Source organism: Mandrillus leucophaeus, unplaced genomic scaffold (assembly GCF_000951045.1).
Source record: "Mandrillus leucophaeus isolate KB7577 unplaced genomic scaffold, Mleu.le_1.0 Scaffold925, whole genome shotgun sequence".
Classification (NCBI taxonomy): domain Eukaryota; kingdom Metazoa; phylum Chordata; class Mammalia; order Primates; family Cercopithecidae; genus Mandrillus; species Mandrillus leucophaeus.
In genome coordinates, this window is record NW_012110086.1 from 592,826 (window position 1) to 611,670 (window position 18,845).

The 18,845-nt window shown below is 42.5% G+C and overlaps 1 protein-coding gene across 4 annotated transcripts in view; it reads right to left on the bottom strand.

The window, feature by feature from the left end:
* The window catches only part of SNX19 (sorting nexin 19), a 46,967-nt gene that overhangs the window by 22,377 nt on the left and 5,745 nt on the right, over positions 1 to 18,845 (bottom strand). For 3 of the 4 annotated variants that reach the window (XM_011970036.1, XM_011970038.1, XM_011970039.1), the window contains 6 exons: positions 18,337 to 18,437; positions 18,085 to 18,204; positions 16,009 to 16,139; positions 14,663 to 14,759; positions 13,993 to 14,173; positions 11,350 to 11,479 (listed from right to left, as the gene is read on the bottom strand). In XM_011970036.1, coding sequence (XP_011825426.1) covers positions 11,350 to 11,479; positions 13,993 to 14,173; positions 14,663 to 14,759; positions 16,009 to 16,139; positions 18,085 to 18,204; positions 18,337 to 18,437 — 760 coding nt within the window. Of the gene's footprint in view, positions 1 to 11,349; positions 11,480 to 13,705; positions 13,889 to 13,992; positions 14,174 to 14,662; positions 14,760 to 16,008; positions 16,140 to 18,084; positions 18,205 to 18,336; positions 18,438 to 18,845 lie in introns of those variants that run through there. The other variant, XM_011970037.1, reaches the window with a different exon arrangement.

Genomic DNA, 18,845 nt, shown 5'->3' on the forward strand with positions numbered 1-18,845 from the left:
TTTTTTTTTTTTGAGACAGTCTCATTCTGTTGTCCAGGCTGGAGTGCAGTGGCACAATCTTGGCTCACTAAAATCTCTACCTCCTGGGTTCAAGCGATTCTCATGCCTCAGCCTCCCAAGTAGCTGGGACTAAGGGCATGCGCCGCCATGCCTGGCAAATTTTTTTTGTATTTTTAGTAGAGACGGGGTTTCACCATGTTGGTCAGGTTGGTCTCAAACTCCTGACCTCAAATGATCTGCCTACCTTGGCCTCCCAAAGTGCTGCGATTACAGACAATAAGCCACCGTGCCCAGTCAATCTGAAAGTTTTCTATACACAAATCTAGTGTGCCTCTAAAGTCTTTCAAGTCAACCTTTTTTTGGCCTCATACTATGTTGCTATTGACTTACTATAATCCAGTTCTGAGAAAATCAGGACTGACAGACTTTAAAAATAACACTGAAAAGCTACAGACAGGTTGAACCTGGCTTAACCACATAAAAGTTTAATGAACTCTCTGAGCTCTAGTTTCCTTCATTATAAAATGGGCAAATTCTTGCCTTGCCTTTTTCACAAAGTTATCATCAAGATGAAATAAGAAAAATAAAAAGCATTTCTAAAGTGCTTGTGCGTTTGCACATGTAAAAGAGAAAAAGACTCCTTTGGACCTTCTTTAAAAATTCAACCAGGTCCAGGGAACTAATGACAGCTGGATCTGGAGTAAGTTTTGCATTTCGTGCCTCAGTTTTCTCCCTGTAAAGCTTATTCTCCTGGCAGGCTCAGGGAAGTAAACACTGAAACCGGTAAAGCATTTGGTACTGAGTGGTTAAGAAAATTGGGAAGAGGCCCCAGGGGGTTTTGGATAATATGAAAACTCTATCTCCGAATCCTTGCGACAACCAGACCTCTATATACTAAACAATAAAACTTTCACCGCAGAGACTACAGGATCCACAGTGTCTCTGCCTCTTCTTTCCTTGTCCCCGTGTGAACAGCAAGCCTGGCTCATTCTCAGTCCCCAGGTAGTTATCCTGACCCTGCCTTTCTCAGCAGCAAGGGCAAGGGCAGAGAGGTGGGGTGGGGAAGGGGGAAGGTAATTAAAATGGCCACCCATTCAGAAGAAAATTGAGTCTGTGGAGGGGAAAGGGCAGGGAGAGGGACCAAAACCCTTAGTGCTGAAGCACCAGGAAGAAAGGCAAGACACAAAAGAGGGAAGAAGGCAGTAATTTAGTGGTCGTCTTGACAACCAGAGCTCCTATTGTTCATGGGGGCTTTACCTCACAGGGAGATCTCCCTGTTCCGCTCTGCACATACAACTCCCACCACAGGAAAGGAGGATGGGAAGGGAACGGTTGGAGGAGGCAGAAGTGATAAGTAATTATGTGCTCGCAGAAGGGGCTGACCTCCAAATTTCCATAAATATTACAGATAACAGATTTAGAGTGTGCTCAGCCATGATTTGGAAGAAAATTATTAGGGATTTATTTAAATCAGCAGACATTGTAGGACTTCAAATTATGCTGTGAAAATGGCCAGAGGAGGCTGGAAAAGACCAGCCTTGAGGAGAATAAAGAATACATATGAGAAGCAGATGCCCAAGATAAACAGAGAAAAAACACTGAGGGGGTGTAGAGGAGAAGGAAAAGTGACTATCATTAACACCATCACCTTGGTGTAGAAGAGCTCCCCAACAATATTTCCAGTTTCCTGTCTACAGCCTGAATTGTAAAACCTTTCCAAGTAGAAGGCCATCTATCCTGATATGAAGGATGTAGGGACACCGAAGTGGTAACTCCAGAATCTCCACAGAATAAGAACTTTGGGAGCACTGACTATGGGTAGAAAACACAGAGGAGTAATAAATAAAACTGGAAAAACAACAAAAAGGAAACCTGGGGGAGAGAGGAGGTGGGTGTTGAGAAACTCATCTTGATGCTGCATTTGCACACCAGCCTCCCTCCCAAGAAGGCTGAATTCCCCCCGAGAAATCAGGGCCAGCATTATATTAGCTAAAGTATATTTTCCACCAATTAATCCAACTGTCTCCCTGCTCCAGTACCAAATAGCTCTGCTTCTCCAAAGGGCACTTGGAAAAGCCTGCAAGGACAGCGGTAAAGATCAAAAGTAAGCATTAACATATGGTTGCTTCTCCAAAACCAAATTAATGGGAGATAGTCAAACAGTCTCCATCCATGGCCTAAAGCAATAGGAAACGTCCTTGAATATGTAACAGGTCGATAAGATCCTAATATCAGGGCTATTCAGCACTGACAATCTCCACCTTAGTGAATACATAATGTATAAGATTTTAGGATCACAAGAGACCCTGAATATAGGTCCAAGTAGTTTATAGAGAATATTGACAAAATTCTTTCAATTCAGATGTCTAGCTGGTCTCGTCACCACAGACTCTGTTCTGCTCACTCTGTTCTGAATGAATCAGCTTCAACATTGAATTTTTAATGGTGGGATCCACTCAAAGGGGCAACTTCTGGTCATCCACCCCGCTCAGAGAAGCAAGCACATGCTGAAGACGCATTGGAGCAGAAGGGTGAAAGACGAAAGAAACAGGGCTTATCTAAAAGTCACTGGCACTAAGGAGTAGGCAGATAAGTGGCCTCTAAATCATGCAGCAAGCCAGGGAATGGCTTCAATACTGCTGTATGAACATCAGGGCAGGGGACCTGTAACTGCAAAACAAACAGGTCTTCCTCAAAGGACAGTGAACGGTATTGTTTAACCTGCAGCGCCACCTGGTGCCCAGAGGGAGAATTCCTGTACCCACGCCATGCAGCAGGAGTTAGGTAGGCTTTTTGTCACCTATTTGAAACAACAAAAGCAACATTCAGAAAGAAGTTGGCTAAAAATATTCCAGATTACTTTTTATTTGAAAGTAGAAATAATGCCCCTCCACTTGCTTTAAAAATGTCTTAGTGTATAGAATATTATTTAGTCTAAACCAGTCTAAACGACACCTATCTCACAAGATCTAGCTTTGTTATACCTTCCTCTATAAAGCCTCCCGAACATTTATCTCTACATTCTCTCTTACACCCCCAAAAAACTGCATGCACTAGGCTATGATTCCCATTTGGACAGTAACAGGCAAAGGTGGTTGGGTGGTGTGTTCTAAGTCACATAGCCTCAAAGCAAGATCTGAATTCAGTTCTGACTTCAAAGTCCATGTTCTTGCTTTCCATGTGGAAGGAAAGAGGGGGAGAAGGCACAACGGCAGGAGATGCTTCCAGAGAGGGCAGGCTCGGTGGGGCTTCATACTGGGAGGCCCAGGTTGGGGAGGGGCGCCGTACTCTTTGGAAAGGAGAGAGCCATTAGAATGGGAGATGGCCTGAAGGGCCCCCAAACCTCTTTGCTTAGGCTGTACCATGGCTCTGGGAATCAGAATTCCCCAACTAACTGAAGAGCTGGGTATGCCCTGTGTGGAGGGAATGAAAGATTCAGTTTCCATTTTGCTTCTGGTCCCCCAGCACTATTGATGAACTCTTAAGATTCTTAATAGTGAAAAGCAGAGGGACTGCCTCCAGTAGAACGATGTGTGATCTTCTGTGTTCATTTATTTGACACAAATTTAAAATTAAGTGCCTTCTCTGTATGGGGCTGGGTGTTGAAGACATGATGGTAAATAAGACACAGTCCCTGCCCTCAGGATGCTGACATACATTCTAAAGCTGTCATCAAAATGTCAAAATCTTAGGCTCCTGGTGCAGTCACAGATGGGCAAGAGACACCAAGAACCTGACTTGGAAAAAAAGGCTCTGAGGTTTAAATATCTCATGATATTCTGTTTTTTGTTAACTTTCACAATGAGCAATTTTGTACCTCTATTTGAGTATATGAGACTTCAAGAGCACACACACAGAAATGCAAACACAAGGCACAAGCACACGGCTGTCAGCTGCCATCCACCTGCTACAATCTCAAAGATACATTCCAGTAGAGACTGTCACTACGTGACAGGGAAGGCATGATGTCTTTATCCTAAGATGGATGTAGAATAAGTGACACCCAAGAAATACGACAGGCAGACCACTCATATGACAGGGGAAACTGCTAGGGCCCATCCCGACCCAGTCTACAGCAGTCAAGAGCTTCCCTTTGGCATGGCCTAATGAAAGAGGCCTGGGACAAGCAGCACTCCTTCCCAAGGAGCCACAATACAATCTGAGCAAAGTCATCAATGAGAAAAATTAATTTCAGCACCTCTAAAAACGGCCCAAGCCAATGATTAGAGAGCCAGAAAATAACTGAGAATTCTGAAGACTTAGCTTGAGTTAATTTTGTATTTGGGGGTCTTGCAAAAGTGTGCGTATTTCTAGAAAAGCTGTGCATAGGAAGAGATCGGGTATAAGACATAGCCAGGCACCAGAGCTGAACTGGAAGAAAAAGTTACACAGCAAAGGAAAAAATTGTAATCTATGTTTCCTGAGAAACTCTGAGTCTTAACGTTAATAATCTTTTCCTGATTGTGAATAGGATGTAAATAGAGATTCCTAAGAGACAATCTCTGGCTCAGAAGTACTTTAAAAATAAAATCAGAATATGCAGACAAAAATAATTTATATGCTACCATCAGATGCATGTGTCCCTGAGACCAGCCGGATAGAAAGCAAGAGAGGCGAGATGGGAGTAAGGCAAGGGAACTTTCAGGTGCACCCAGCTCTACTGAACACAGCTTTGTGGGGAAGCTTGCATGGAGGGGAGGCAGGGCAGAGCAGTGGGAAACACATGAGCTCTGAGGCTAGGATGACTCAAGTGGAATCTTAAGGTGTGGTTGTTAACGACTTTTATGATTTTGGGAATGTTATTTTACCTGAATGTAATTTTCTTCACTTATAAAATGTAGAACTATATGTCTATCTCATAGAACTGAACATTAATACAAACAGTACATAGCTGCTTTCCTGGTATTAATATTGTAATAAACGTCAGTTCCTTTCCCATTGCAATTACTTGTGCCCTTTTGGTGGCAGACCTGGAGGTTCTCTTAAGAAATAACCAATGTCACAAAGAAATGTAATCCACCTGCTACTTACACATGCCCAACCAAGAAGGAGGCCCTGGAAGCAGAGTTCCACTCAGAAAGCACCTGATTCTGGAGCATCCTAAGAGAAGAGTGGAAGCAAGAGGGTTCATGGTCAACTTTTCTCAACTGTCCTTAGGGGAGATGGACGTTGTGCCTTGCAGCACAGCACTCTCCAGTTCTCCCAGACTCTGCCACAACTCTCCTGACCTTTTCTGGGAGATGGTTTATAGAGCGACATCTTCCTAAGAAAGTGATTCCAAGGTCTGGTGTAAGGTCCAGAGCTTGCCATCAGGTTTCTCCTGGGTCCCCTGCTTGTTGGACCCTTAAACCTGCACATCCTTTCTTTTCTTCTTCCTCTCTGTATACTTCCTAACTTTACACACTTTACACTCCCCCCTGCCAGAACCTTCCCCCCCGCTTTCTGCCAAGCCATTCCATTCCCACATGCCCCAAACACTCACACTCTCTGTCTCTATCTTAGACACACACACACACACTCCCTCTTTAACTGAGAAATCCTGACGCAGATGCCAGGAATGTGTCTGCTGCCCTTTTGACACAGGTCAGATGCCATCGTCGGGGCCATGGGGAGGGCAGCGCCATGGACGTGGCATTCACGCATTCTGTTGCTGGCGTGGTTCCTATTTTTATCGTGGCATTACTCTGGGTGTCCAGGCAGGGCGCCGGTCCAGCTTCTTCTCATTCCTTCACTCTCCATCAGGGCTCCACACCAATCCTACACCTTACCTTGGCTGGATCTTCCTGCCCCAAACGCCCTAACATCAATGGAGCACAGTATATCTCTCCTCTTTCCCTCCAATCCAGTCTAGCTCTGAGGACTTGCCCAATTTGCTAAATCTGATTCTGATGTTCGCAGAGATATTTACAAGTTTCTTCTGTTTTCGGGCATGAGCAGAGTTTGCACAAGGCGGATTTGCTCCTTGGCTCAGACTGCCACCCGCTCTCCCCTTCCCCTCCCTTTGTCTCTCATTCCAAATAAGGAGTGCTTCTTGTTACATAATTGGATGTTCCCAGCACAGAAGCTGACACAAGAGGTTAGGCGCACATGCATGCAAGACTTCCCTTTGACTTAACAATGCCTTTTTTGGGCATCTAACTTCTCTTCAGCTCCCCTCCCACTTCTCTCCACATCAACAATCAAGGGAGATTTACAAGCCTGGCTCAGATCAGAGCTCTTCCAACTTTGGCTTAGAAGGAGGGGTTATGAGGTCGAACTTACTCTGGGTTTCTGTTTTTTGTTTTCCCTTTGCAGGATAGAGTGTGCTTATAATTTGACAGAAGTCTATGGTGTCCAAGGCAGTAATGTATATAGGTCTTTTGAAGATGCAAAGAGGGTACACAAAGTTGGAAGCAGAGGAAATAAACTTGCCTGCTTGGGGATAATAATACTGGAGGCTGGAAAATGAGGACATTTTAAGGAGGAGATGCACTCAAATCTGGTGACTTTAGCATCCCTGATGGTCAAACTGCAGTGTGTTCCAAATAACTAGAGAAGTGGCAGTACCACCTGTGGCACCAACACCAATTATCCTGCTCTTTTAAGCACGGAACTTAAAGGAAGAGAACCCAAGTACCCTGCAAAAGCATGTGGCTCAGCTATCTATGGTTTCAGGGAGGGCAAAGATGTAGCCTCCTAGGCAGCAGTCATGGAGATGGAAGACAACGGGACCTCATATCATGCCTCTTGTGGGAGAGGCAGGGGGTGCAGTGAAGAGGTGCTGCAGCTCTGGAGATGTTAAGTTTCCAGCACACTGGCTTACCAAAGCAAATAAAGCTGAAGCATGTAGCAATGCATACACCACTTTTAAAAATTAAAACCTGCAACTGTCCTGGGGACAGTAACATGGGCTGCCTTTGGACTGCAGCAGTGCCCTTATGTTAGATGCAAGTGTGTAGATACGGAGATGCAGTTTGGATTCTACAAACTGCCTGATAATCTCCAGTACTTGGAGACAAAGATTTTTGGGTTGGCTTTTATCCTGCTGAATTGCAGGGCAAAGATCTGATCCTGAAATTTAGACAATCATCACAGCTATAAATCAGAAAAACCTGGGTTCAAATTCTGCGTGTGATATTTATTAACCCTGTGATTTTGATTAGATAACCCACATTCTTTATAAGCTTTAGTTTCCTCGTCTTTAAAATGAGAGTCATAATACCTCTTTTGCAGGACTTTTGGAGGGATTAAATATTAGGTTGGTACAAAAGTAACTGTGGCTTTTGAACAGCATGTGCATGTAGTGTTCAGTACAGTATTTGCACTAAGTAAACTCTCGATAAACATTTGTTGGACAGTAAATACGCTGATGCTGATGAGATTATCAATGTGTACACTCTGAACGCTAAAATGAGTTAGTCCCATGTCTACAATGCACAGGGCGCTTGCAGGTGTGAGACCATGGGCTACTGATGCCAGATCTTTGGAAGCTCTGGTGGAAGAACCGGTTCTTTCTTTAGATACCATGACTTCTAGCTTCCTATCTTAAGGAGGCTTCAGGAAAACTGTGAAATCAGCTATAAGGTACTTCAGAAGAGGGCCAAAAATGTCATTAAAAAGATGGCAAAAATGATTTGTAGGGATACATGATTGGCTTCATACAGAGAAGTACGAGATTCTTCATTTAATTCTAGTCTGTGGAAGCTTGGGTGAGGAGACTGCTAACCAGATGTGGTCCTATTTTCATTGCAGCTAATACAAAACAAAATCGGTTACGGATAAAGTTGGATACTTAGATATAAGTAAGAACTTGTTGACAGGAAGGGATATGAGATAACTGAACATGTATAAAACATCTTCACCCGGAAATATGTATGATGAACAAAGATAATAGGCCACAGTTACACATTTTTCAAAAGTAGCTGCAAAATTCTGTTCTTGCACAATATTCAGTGGCTTCATTCAAATTCACCAAATATATTCAGAGTTCTCCCACTTTTCCCATCACAATAGTGATGCTTTTCCATAAAATAGAATAAGACAAAACAAAAAACCAGAAACTCAGAATGTAAAAAGAGGAGAAAGTCAAGGGAAATTCAGCTGTAAGCCCTCTCCCCGATTTCCTTTATGGCATGAACTACACTTGGGTTTTGCTAGTCTTCATTCACCAGACTTTACCCAGCTAACTGGAGTTGTGGTTGTAGTTGGGGAGTGTCAGGTATAGGAATGGAAAGATGAGGAACCTGCCTGGGCAACATAGTCTCAACTGAAAACTTAAAAAAATTAGCCAAGCATGGGGGTGGTGCCTGTAGTCCTAGCTACCTGGGAGGCTGAGGTGGGAGGATGGCTTGAGCCCAGAAGGAGTGAGCCCAGTGAACTACGATTGCAATGCCACTGCACTCCACCTTGGCGACAGAATGAAATCCCATCTCACTGGTATTTCATATATTGACATTTTATCCTCAATATATGAAAAATGAAAAAGAAAGAAGTCTCACAGTCTCTGCTCTGAACTCTAAAATGAGCCCTGTCTTTTCCATGTCTGCCAGGCACCTGGAGCTTGCTTCCTTCCTATTTAACTTTTCTGCCTTAGATCTCCCAGGACCCTGGCTACATGAAATAGTATTTCTGTGATCATTCTCTAACTCCCAGAATATAGGTATCTCTCCTCTATGTGGACTAGCCCAAGCCCTTGAATATTCTGAGTTATTCAAACTTCAGGTAAACTTTTTCCTACCTCTTTTATATATGGATCTCAATCTTCTTTGAATTTCTCCTAACTCATCTATACTTTCATCCTCATACTGAATAATTTCTTGTGTTCTGAAACCAATTTGTCATGTAAATGACCTCAAGGAGAAGGGGTCATTAATGATCACAGACTAGCTACTTTTGGGATCTTCTCTTTTTTTTTTTTTTCTTTAAACCACTTAGAAGATTAACAAAGGGAAATCCAAAAGAAGAAGAAAAATGAAGGCCTAATTAGTGACATACAGAGGTGACAGAATACAACTAAAGAGACTATACTTTCAAGTGTAAAGGTACTGGGAAGGGAAATGTTTATTTCTTTATTAAATATTTAATGAGTACCTACTATGTCCAGGCCCTGTATAAGCTGCTGGGGACACAAAGCTAGTTCTGGTCCTTAAAGAACTAATAGTCTACACAGGGTTTCTCAAGCTCAGTAATACTGACATTTTGGGCAGGATAATTCGTTTGGCACAGTGGACTGTCCTGTGTAGCTGAAGGATATCTGGCAGCATGCCTACACCCACTAGATGCCAGTAGGTATCCCACATCCCCTTCCCAGTTGTGACAACCAAAAATATCTCCCGATACTGGCAAGTGTCCCCCAGTTGACAACCACTAGTGTAGGAAAAGCAGAGCATTTATATAACACACTGTGATAAGCACTATTATCAAAACTTTGTGAGTTAGGGAAGAGGACTCCTTAATTCTGGGAGAAAGAGAGCAGATGCTACAGAAGGTTTCACAGAATAAATGACATTTTATGCTTAATATATGAAAAATGTTTTGCAGCAGGCCAAGCAGACAAGAAGAGGGAAAGTTAGGAACACATGGAAGGAACAGGGAAAGAATAGGTAGAGAAAGACCATTCGAAGTCAAATACAGGAAGATGAGCAAAGGCCTGGGGGTAAAAGACCACAGAATATTCAGGCAATGATGGACAGTTTACATGGTGGAAAATGAAAAATAAGACTGAAACCAGATCACGCCAAGTAAGAAAGGAGGTGGAATTTTAATATAAATTTAATATAAATAAAGAAATAAGTGCATACTTTAAACAGAGTGGAGCCCTTTTTCAAACAAAGCCTTACCTAGATCCCCAGTATATGAAACGGATCGAAGTGGAGCTTCTGTGGTTGGGTCATGGTCCACTCAGTTTTCCCTTAGCTTCTAAGTTAGCTTCCGAAGCACTTCTGCAGAACCCTAGCACCCTAGGACACATACTGGAAAAACCACTTTGGTAGGGAATAGGATACTACTGAAAGACTCTAAGTGCAGAATATATGTTCAGATTTGTTTTTCAGAAAAAGGCACTCTAGTGGCAGAGCTGAATATTGAGCAGGTACAAGGGGAAAAGCGTCAAGGGACAAAGACCAGTCAGCATTTTATATGCAGGTTTCACTTGGAGATCAGTCTTACGGCTACAAGATACATGAAAAAAGCACACTGGGGTTGAAGTTGTACAAATCTGGCTTAAAATTCTAAGTGTGCTACTAATGATGACCTTGGGCGTGTTAGTTGACTTTGCCAAGCTCTATTTTCTCATTCTGTAAAATGGGGCTACCTACCTCACTTGACCACTATAAAAAAATACATGTAAATGGAGATTGGGTGCTGGCATACATAAGCACTTAGCAAATATAGATGTGCATCATCTTCTTTCACTTGGCCTCTTTATGATTCAAGTTTATTAAACCTCCCTGATCCTATGCAACTTAGAAAAGGGGGATTTAATTGCTTGCTGTTAATAACTTTTCAACTTGGTAAAGAATAGACACATAATTTTTTTTTATAAGGATATATTTTTTGAGTGACGTGTTAGCATGAGCCTCATGCTAAGAGAAGGTCAGCATTTGGCTTCCTCTTACTTTGGGATGTGCCAGGATGTCTCATAAGACGGAGTTCAAAACAAGAGTAGCCAAAACCCAAGCACTACGTGTGTCTGCCTGGCTCAGAGAGAGTGTTTCTGGCCTACTTCAGGTTAGCAAAGCTTACATCAGTTCCACAGTTAGAAAGTCAGCAGCTAAAAACTCCACCTGTGTACAAATCTTTCAGGAGATCAAATGGTGTGAGGATTACAAAGCCTGGATTAGAAAAGCCAACTTGCAAATCCAAATTTCCCTCTATTCTTTACCATCCTGTGTCAGTAAGTACTTCAGCTGTGAATATTTATGCCCCTCTCAGAGAAAACAATCTTTATTTCAAGAGCACTGATGTTTTCTCCTTTTCTTTCCCACTGTTTATCATCACACTGGTGACATAATGTCAGTTAAGACAAATGTCCACCATAACCAAGTGAAAGGTGCGGGGCTGGAGGATAAAACTGGGTGGAAAATTGAGAGGAGGAAGAGTTCAGCTAAGTATTTTAGGATCACACACAGTGTCTGCAACTCAGTACACTATGCCAGAAATCTTACAGAACTGGATACTTTCAAATTGTAGACAACTAGGTAGTTAATAAAAGCTTTCTGATACTCTCAAGGCATTTTTGATTCCTGTAACCCCTGTAACAGAGAATCTATCTTCTCTTACGACTGCAGATTCCCTGGACACTATTCAGCATCGCATCCACCTTTTCTGCAATTTGAGATTCTGATGTGGGGGGGAATTCAGCAGTCTTACCTTTGAACTAGGGTACCAAAGATAAGACGAAGAAACTTCTGCATGTTTTCGGTACACAGCCATTTCCACTGTTCCGTCAGTAGCAAGAGGAGCAGATCTAGGGCTGTGTCAGCTAACGCTGTCTCTGTTCCTGAGGGACAAAATGGCATCAAGAGTAACTCAGAAGAGACCCATACTTGAGGAACATCTTTCAAGGTACTGGGTGGCACCTGTGTCTCTCTACCTTCATGCCGATCATCTGGTATTTCTGCAATCCCTCTCCACTCAAATCAAGAGATGTTTAACTCATATCTAGAAGGCTCAGTGACAGGCTCGGCATTTCTTCACATTTTTAATTAATGTTTCTGATATTGTTACCTAATGAATGTTTCTATGTTTTTAAAAGATATATATATATCTTCTAATCATATATATACACACACGTATATATATATATATACACACACACACACACACACACGCATTTATTTTGCCTACTTAGTTTCTATTTCTTCTATATTTCCCCAGGATGCTGAATACTTTCTGTTCCAAATAAAAGCTCACAACTAGTGACTAAGTGCAACTGGCAAGGCCTCCTCTCTTTCCAACCTTGCATTCCACTCACCCCCACAAAGCATTATGGAAACACCAGGGGCAGAAGTGGGGAAAGATTTGGCATTCACTTTCCTGAAAAACCTCCATTACACAGAGCTGTAGGGTTAGGATTCAGGAGGCTTCAGCCTGATTTTGAGATAACATTTGGTTCTAGGAAGAACACCACATCTCTGGTAAAATGCCATAACAATTACTACATTCTTCCCGTTTCAAAGACTGGAAGGGCCACACATGAGCTTATACCCATGCTAAACTAAGGTTTCCTGAACAAATGTATTTTGTGGAAGGAAGCATGTGTTGTTTAAACCTGTCCTGGGGTTCCAATGTCACTTCTGATTTGCCTCCAAGTATGTGATGTTACAGAATGAATCTGAGATATCTGGTGCTACTGCTGTGATTAATATTATAAGTAGTATCAACAATGACTTTGTTAGTGCAGGACCAACGGGTATTCTCTGGGTCACCTTGCCCCAGCTCTCCTTGAACACGAATGACTTCTGATTTGGACAGATCTACTAGAACTGAATCATACTTCTCTCTTAACCCCATATAATATATATTTTCTTTTCTGTTTGTATTGCCAAGATTGGGAGCTGACATGTTGTTTGATTTCTAATCATCTTCTCAAAGATGGGATATTGCATTCCTTGTGAGACAGCATCATCCTGAGCCCTAGTCCTCAATTGTATGATTCTCAGGTTTTGCATTTGCCTGGAGCTGCCACCATGTGGTAAGAATTAGTTATAGCAGTGAAAAATAAGAAAGCAAACAAGGTACCACCAAGTCAGTTCTCTTAAAGAAAATGATGGATTTTTTTTTTTTTTTTTAAATCATATGAGCATTTTGAGTCTCTCAGAGATAGAAGAAGGGTTCAGGCCTAAATCATCCCTCTAGAGATACTATGTTCAACATGTACAGGCTGGACTTTGCCTAGAATGATATTCTTACCGTACTGCCTCCGCCCCCCTGCCATCTTTACAGTCTCTTAGAGTTCTCTGATGCTTTCACTGTCATATTACTTTATTTACTTAATTGTGAGATATGTGTGAAGGGATGGGGCTGTCAATCCCATTTTTCACAGACTTAAATTGAGGCCCTCAGAAGAGATGTCAGGTGATTTGTTCATGGGCACCTGAGAAAGAATAAGCTTTTTCCCCATTTTTGAATCCAAGATTTTGCGATCTTTTATTCTCAACAGAGGGCTTTATCTTGGTGGAACCGATATACTTATTTTAAGTTCTAGTTCAGTAAACATGCTAATTAATATCTAGAGCTTTGAATTTTTCTTCTACAGAGTACACATCTGCTTTTCTCCTGGAAGGTGAACTTGCTCTGCCTCCAATGCAAATAAGGAAGAAGTAGAGCTTTCATCTCTTCTCCCTCCCTACTTTATGTTGGGTAACTAGGTGGTATCATCTGCCATGGCAGTAAATACAGAAAAAAGAATAGATCTGGGGAAATAAGACAATTTCCATCTTGAACACATTATATTTCAGTTGCCCTATGGTATATCCAAGTGAAGATATACAATATTCAATATTTAAGGCATCACCACACATGCGTTACAGCTGAAGCCAAGAGTATAGCTGGGGTTACCCTGGAAGAGTATGTAGAATAGGAACAGTGAGCCAAAAATCAAGCTCTGGCAGGCGGATCATGGGGCCAAGAGACTGGACTAAGAAGCCACAAGAAGGGCATGAAGGAAACCAGGAAACGGGGACACTAAAGGAAGAAAGTTTCTAAAGAAATCCAAGAGTCTGATATGCCAAAAATAAGTTCAATGAGCTATCAATATTATCAGCATGATCTCGTCCTGCTGGATTAGAACTCCCTGTGTTTGTGCCCTGCTCTGCTGCTTGATTCCGCTCTGGCAACTGTGTCCTACTCATCTCTGTGCCCCAACACAGCACCTCCAACACTGGAGTTCAACACATGGCATGCTCAGCTGAATGGAACAGAAATCAAAGTTACAAACTCCAACTATCCCAAGTCCCAAGTGGATGCCACCCTGGCTCCCTTCTCCATGGGAGCAGAGACCTCGCCACTCACCTGGATCGCTGTTGCTGGGGTCTTGGGCTGGCACAGCTGCATGTGACAAGCAACTGTCCACATGTCCTTTAGGGGGCTGTTCAGGATCTTTTTCTGGGGCTTTTGTTGGCTGCATTTCCAGTGATTTTGTCTGTTTTTCAACAAAAGATTCCATCCCAGACATGGATAGGGTCTCGGACTCCTAAGAAATAGCCAGTGGCATATCACATATGGAATGCTGACAGTAGGGGAGCAAATGTGGCACTCTAGGTTTCCCTGCCTCTCCCTTGCATAAGTACCTTGGGTATAAAAGCCAACTGATGCTATGACTACTTTAGGAAAGATTTTATTTTTTACCCAAGTTGCAGGTAATACAGGCCTGCCCTGGGATGATCAAATCTGCACACATTTTCGGTCATCCATTTTTTTCCAGGAACTAGCTTTCTTTCTCATCTTGTCATCCACTATCCCAAAACCCACCATGGTGGAGAAGCCAACCTGCCAAGCCAGAACTGGTAGGAATTCCAAACCACTCAGAGAAAATACTTTTAGCATAAAAGTTGGAGAGCCAAAGGCTGATGAAGTCATTTAGCAGGACATTTCTGACTTAGAGAATATCTCAACTGCCTATAACTGTAGGACCAATATCTCAGATATTTATGCCCCACATTCTTTGGGTTTTGGTTCTTACCACATTGCCTTCCTGGAGACAATAAAGAATCTTGTCTTGTGCTTCACTCACACTTAGTGCTGGAGAAATTTTACTGGATGAGAACCTCAGCCTGGACCTGGTACAGAAACAAAGAGCAGAAACAGGATGTAATTTATGGTCTTGAGCCCCACACAAAGGGCTGGCAAGTACTGATAATAAATGACAACAAGAATATCCGTACGTATTCTGGGGACCTTACTGTGGTCAGATGGTCAGAGCTGCCAGGAAAGCCTTGGCCCTGCAATCTCCCAAACAGTGTATATTCTCGCAATTCTTAATAGATAATGTAACGCATACACTAAGCTAGGTCTACAGTGCACTTGTGAAATGGCTTCTGCTAAGTAAAACTGGCATCAGTCTGCATCATGGTTATATTCCCACAGGAAAGACTAGCTAACACATACTAGGTACTCATCAAAAATCTGCTGAAGATTACACAGACAGGTGGCATAGACCAAGTTTTTATATCGCAGTTCACGGAGTATCCTTTTTGGACATCCATTTATTCCCCGTGTTCCAAATAAAACTAGAGAAGGAACTGCAAGCGATAACATCAATGTTTCAAGGGACAGAGACTCATAAGCACAGGTATCATGGTCATCCTTCAATAGCTGGGCCCAGTTAAGAAAAGGTTAGGTGCTGTGAGTCTGTTATTGCTGGCCCACGAAACATAAGCACAGAGACAAAGAGTCAGACACTCAGACACACACACACACACACACACAGATGCTCTTTCTTCATAAGGACCAGACACAGATGAAATTTGCAGTAAGGGTACATGTGGTGCCCTTGCTTGCCACATGTTGGCTTTGAAGGCTGCCAGGAAACAGCTGGGGCCCTAGTGCAGGAGAGAGTAGCAGGAGTCAACCAGTTACTAAAATAGGCCTTGCGGGTTTCCATTCTAGCCCTTTCCTGTTTATTGCTAATATATGCAACTTCTGAGCCAAGATTTCCAGAAATGATGGCAAACAGAGATCAGTTATAAGCCTTAATTCTTAGTAGGAAAGAAACATCTCAATTTTCCAGGAAAAGAGAAAAGAGAATATCCTATTCAAAAGAGAGTATTCCTCCTAGTCAAATATCCCTGGTCAGTTGGGCCCCAGGTTCCCATGGCAAAACCAAACATTCAGCAGTGCTGCCTCTGCAGCACCACAGGCTCCTCCAGGTGGAGCACTGAGGAGCCTGGGGTCTAGCTTCTCCTAAAAACTGGTATGTCTGACCCACCTCTCTCCTCTAGGGCTTGAGAATAGGGTGAGTGTTGACTGAGGATTGGGGATCAATCTGGGAACTGGGGAAAGGTCCCTGGGTGACTGAGGGCTTCTCACTTGCCAGCCTTCTTGCCTTCTGTCTGGGACTTGCTTTCGGTCTCGGCCTCACTCAGCTCCTCTGTGGGGCTCTGGGGTTCAGAGCGAGGAAACGCTGTCTTCAAGGTGTCCACAATGGCACTCACCACCATCTGCAGGGGTCAGAGGTGCAGGGTCAGTAAGGCCATCCACATCCACAGATGGAAACTGCCAAGCAAGCAATTGCCTCACAGCACTTTATGCAACAGGATGAGGAGAGGGGCCAGGCTCTCTAGCAAAGCCTTATCCAGTAGCAAGGTCGAATACCAGCTAATGACTTAGTGACAACTATCTTTCCTTTTTTCCATGGCCATAAATATCTTTTTCCTTGAGGAGTAAAACAAACAATGCCATGGGAAAAGAAGCCAAAACCAACAGTGAGAGAAGTAAAAACCTAGGAGTTATGCAGGTTGATGATGTATCTTTCAATTTCTTTCTTTTTATATAAAAAAGTGATTTCTAGTTTCCAAATTGATAACAACTTCATCAACATGTGCACCAGTAGAAGTACATAGGTAGGAGTATAAAGAGAAAGAAAGAGTGAAGAAGATGATCAAAAATAAAAATACAGTTTAGGGGCATAGGTAATATTAACATGCTTAGAGTAACTTACACAGAGTAAACAATCAGTTTTTCTAGTCAATTCAAACAATTTCTTTCTTTAAGTACAGAAAAAAATAACAAAAATCACTCAGGTCAAAACTAAGATATCTGGAGTTGAGTTGTTGTAACTTCTCTACTCATAAAGACCAAATAAAATAATCCTCACTGAAGATTAAGAATAACCTCTATTTCTTCAGAATGGCAAGATGACATACAGATATTTGCTAAAAAGGACAATGTACAAACGAAACCTTAAACGATCAAAGAAACAGAATGAAACATTTACTCTTCCTCTGGTGCTTCCTGCTAATTAACACTGCTGGCTCAGAGCAGCACCATGCCTTCTTTGACTCATTCTTGTCGTATTCCTCCACAAGGAGTAAGCTAGCATAGCCAAGACAACGCTGAAGAGAGTGGTCAGCAGACTACAGTCAAGACTGGGGGAGAACAAACCAGGGAAAGAACACTGAGGATGCATGAATTTAGATAATGCAGCTTAGAAAATACAACTTGTTCTCCAGGATCACAGAATTGTAGCCTGTGAGGGTGGGGAGGTCCTCATCTGTCTCATTCACTGATGTATGAATAGCAACTAGTAGAGTGCCTGGCTCAAAACAGGCATCCAATAAGTAGATGTGGAAATAATGGATGAATGATATCTGCATGGAACTCTGGGCATTTACCCAGTTGATTCCTTCTTAGTTTGTAGTTTTTTCCATAGCAGTGGATATCCCCTAACACCTACTACATGAAATTCTATTTTATTTGTCACTGTAAGCCTAGATGAGAAGAGGGAGGCTCCTCTTCCGCCAATGCGTGTTTCCCAACCTGATAAAATACACATCACTTTTGACAAACTTAAGCCTCAGACTTCTGCCCCAGAGACGCTCATATCAGTTGGTAATCACTGCTTACAAGCTCCGACATGTTACACAAACGTCCTTCTTCCTACCATCTCCATAGGTGCTAAGACAACTTCTTGAAGAAGGTACAATTCTCTCCATACTGTGTTCTCTAGCGGAGAACCATGACACCACTTTAAATCCAGCCTCGTGTCCTGTCTTACGGCTCTCTTTCCTGGGTGACCCAACACTGGAAATGACCTTTACCCTCTGAAAGACCACCCCTCCTGCCAGCTATCTGTGAAGACATAGATTGATCTTTACATGACTCCAACAGTGTAACAATACAGTAATACCCCCAGGAGATACGTGTACACTTAAGAGTGTTGGGGTACTGTTTCCCACCAGCTGTTCCCTGTGATTCAGTGAGCTGATGATTCACCCAATATTTGGCAACAGGTCTTGACAATTTGAGTCCGTGTTCTATTGATGCCTCTGTGCTGCCCCTTCCCACACCCTACCGCTCTTATTTTTCAAGCACTGCCTCCATTCTGATGAATCCTCCTCATTTATAGATCAAAACTAAAGCTGAGCACAGTGGCCCTGCTGGTACCTTGTCTATTCTAGAGACCATAAATGGTTTCTTGACAAAGGCAATACGAGCATCTGTGTTCAGAGCAAGGAACTCCTGCACCTCCTCACTGTTAGCGATCTCCGGAATGGCACAGAGTTGCTGCAAAAATAAAACACACAAAAATTTTAAAGAGAAATTCCAGTCCCCAGATCTCTCTGCTTTGGCTTGGGTGTTCTGGGGTTAGACACCCAGGTTAAAATGAGAACAAGGCCAAAAGAGAAGGATGCTGACCTTTAGGAATGATTCTAGGAGGCTCTTACGGGCTTCTACTCTGTCACTGTCCATATTTCCAAATGGAAGATCTGGAAAGAGCTTTTTAGGACCCTTCACATCTAAAAAAAACCCAAAATATTCACTCATTTAACATTCACAGAGAGCTATTCCATATAAAACATATAAAGAAAACAGAACTATTGAATATATTTCCTTGGATTAAAAAAAAATTTCAGGAGTTCCAAATATACATATGATTCATATGATCCACACAACACTAACTTGTTACAAGGGAGGGTTCTAAAGTGCAGAGACCCAAGTTTAAATTTGGGCTAAATCCCTACTATAATAACAATCTTAGACCATTTGTGTTATCTTTCTGACTTTGTTTCTCTTCTGTAAGATGAGGACAATGAGGGTACCTATCTCATAGGCTGATGGGAGCATTAAAAGAGCTAACATGTGTAAAGTGCTTACGAGAGAACCTGGCACACATTTTCAAGCTTGGCTCAGTATTAGCTATTATA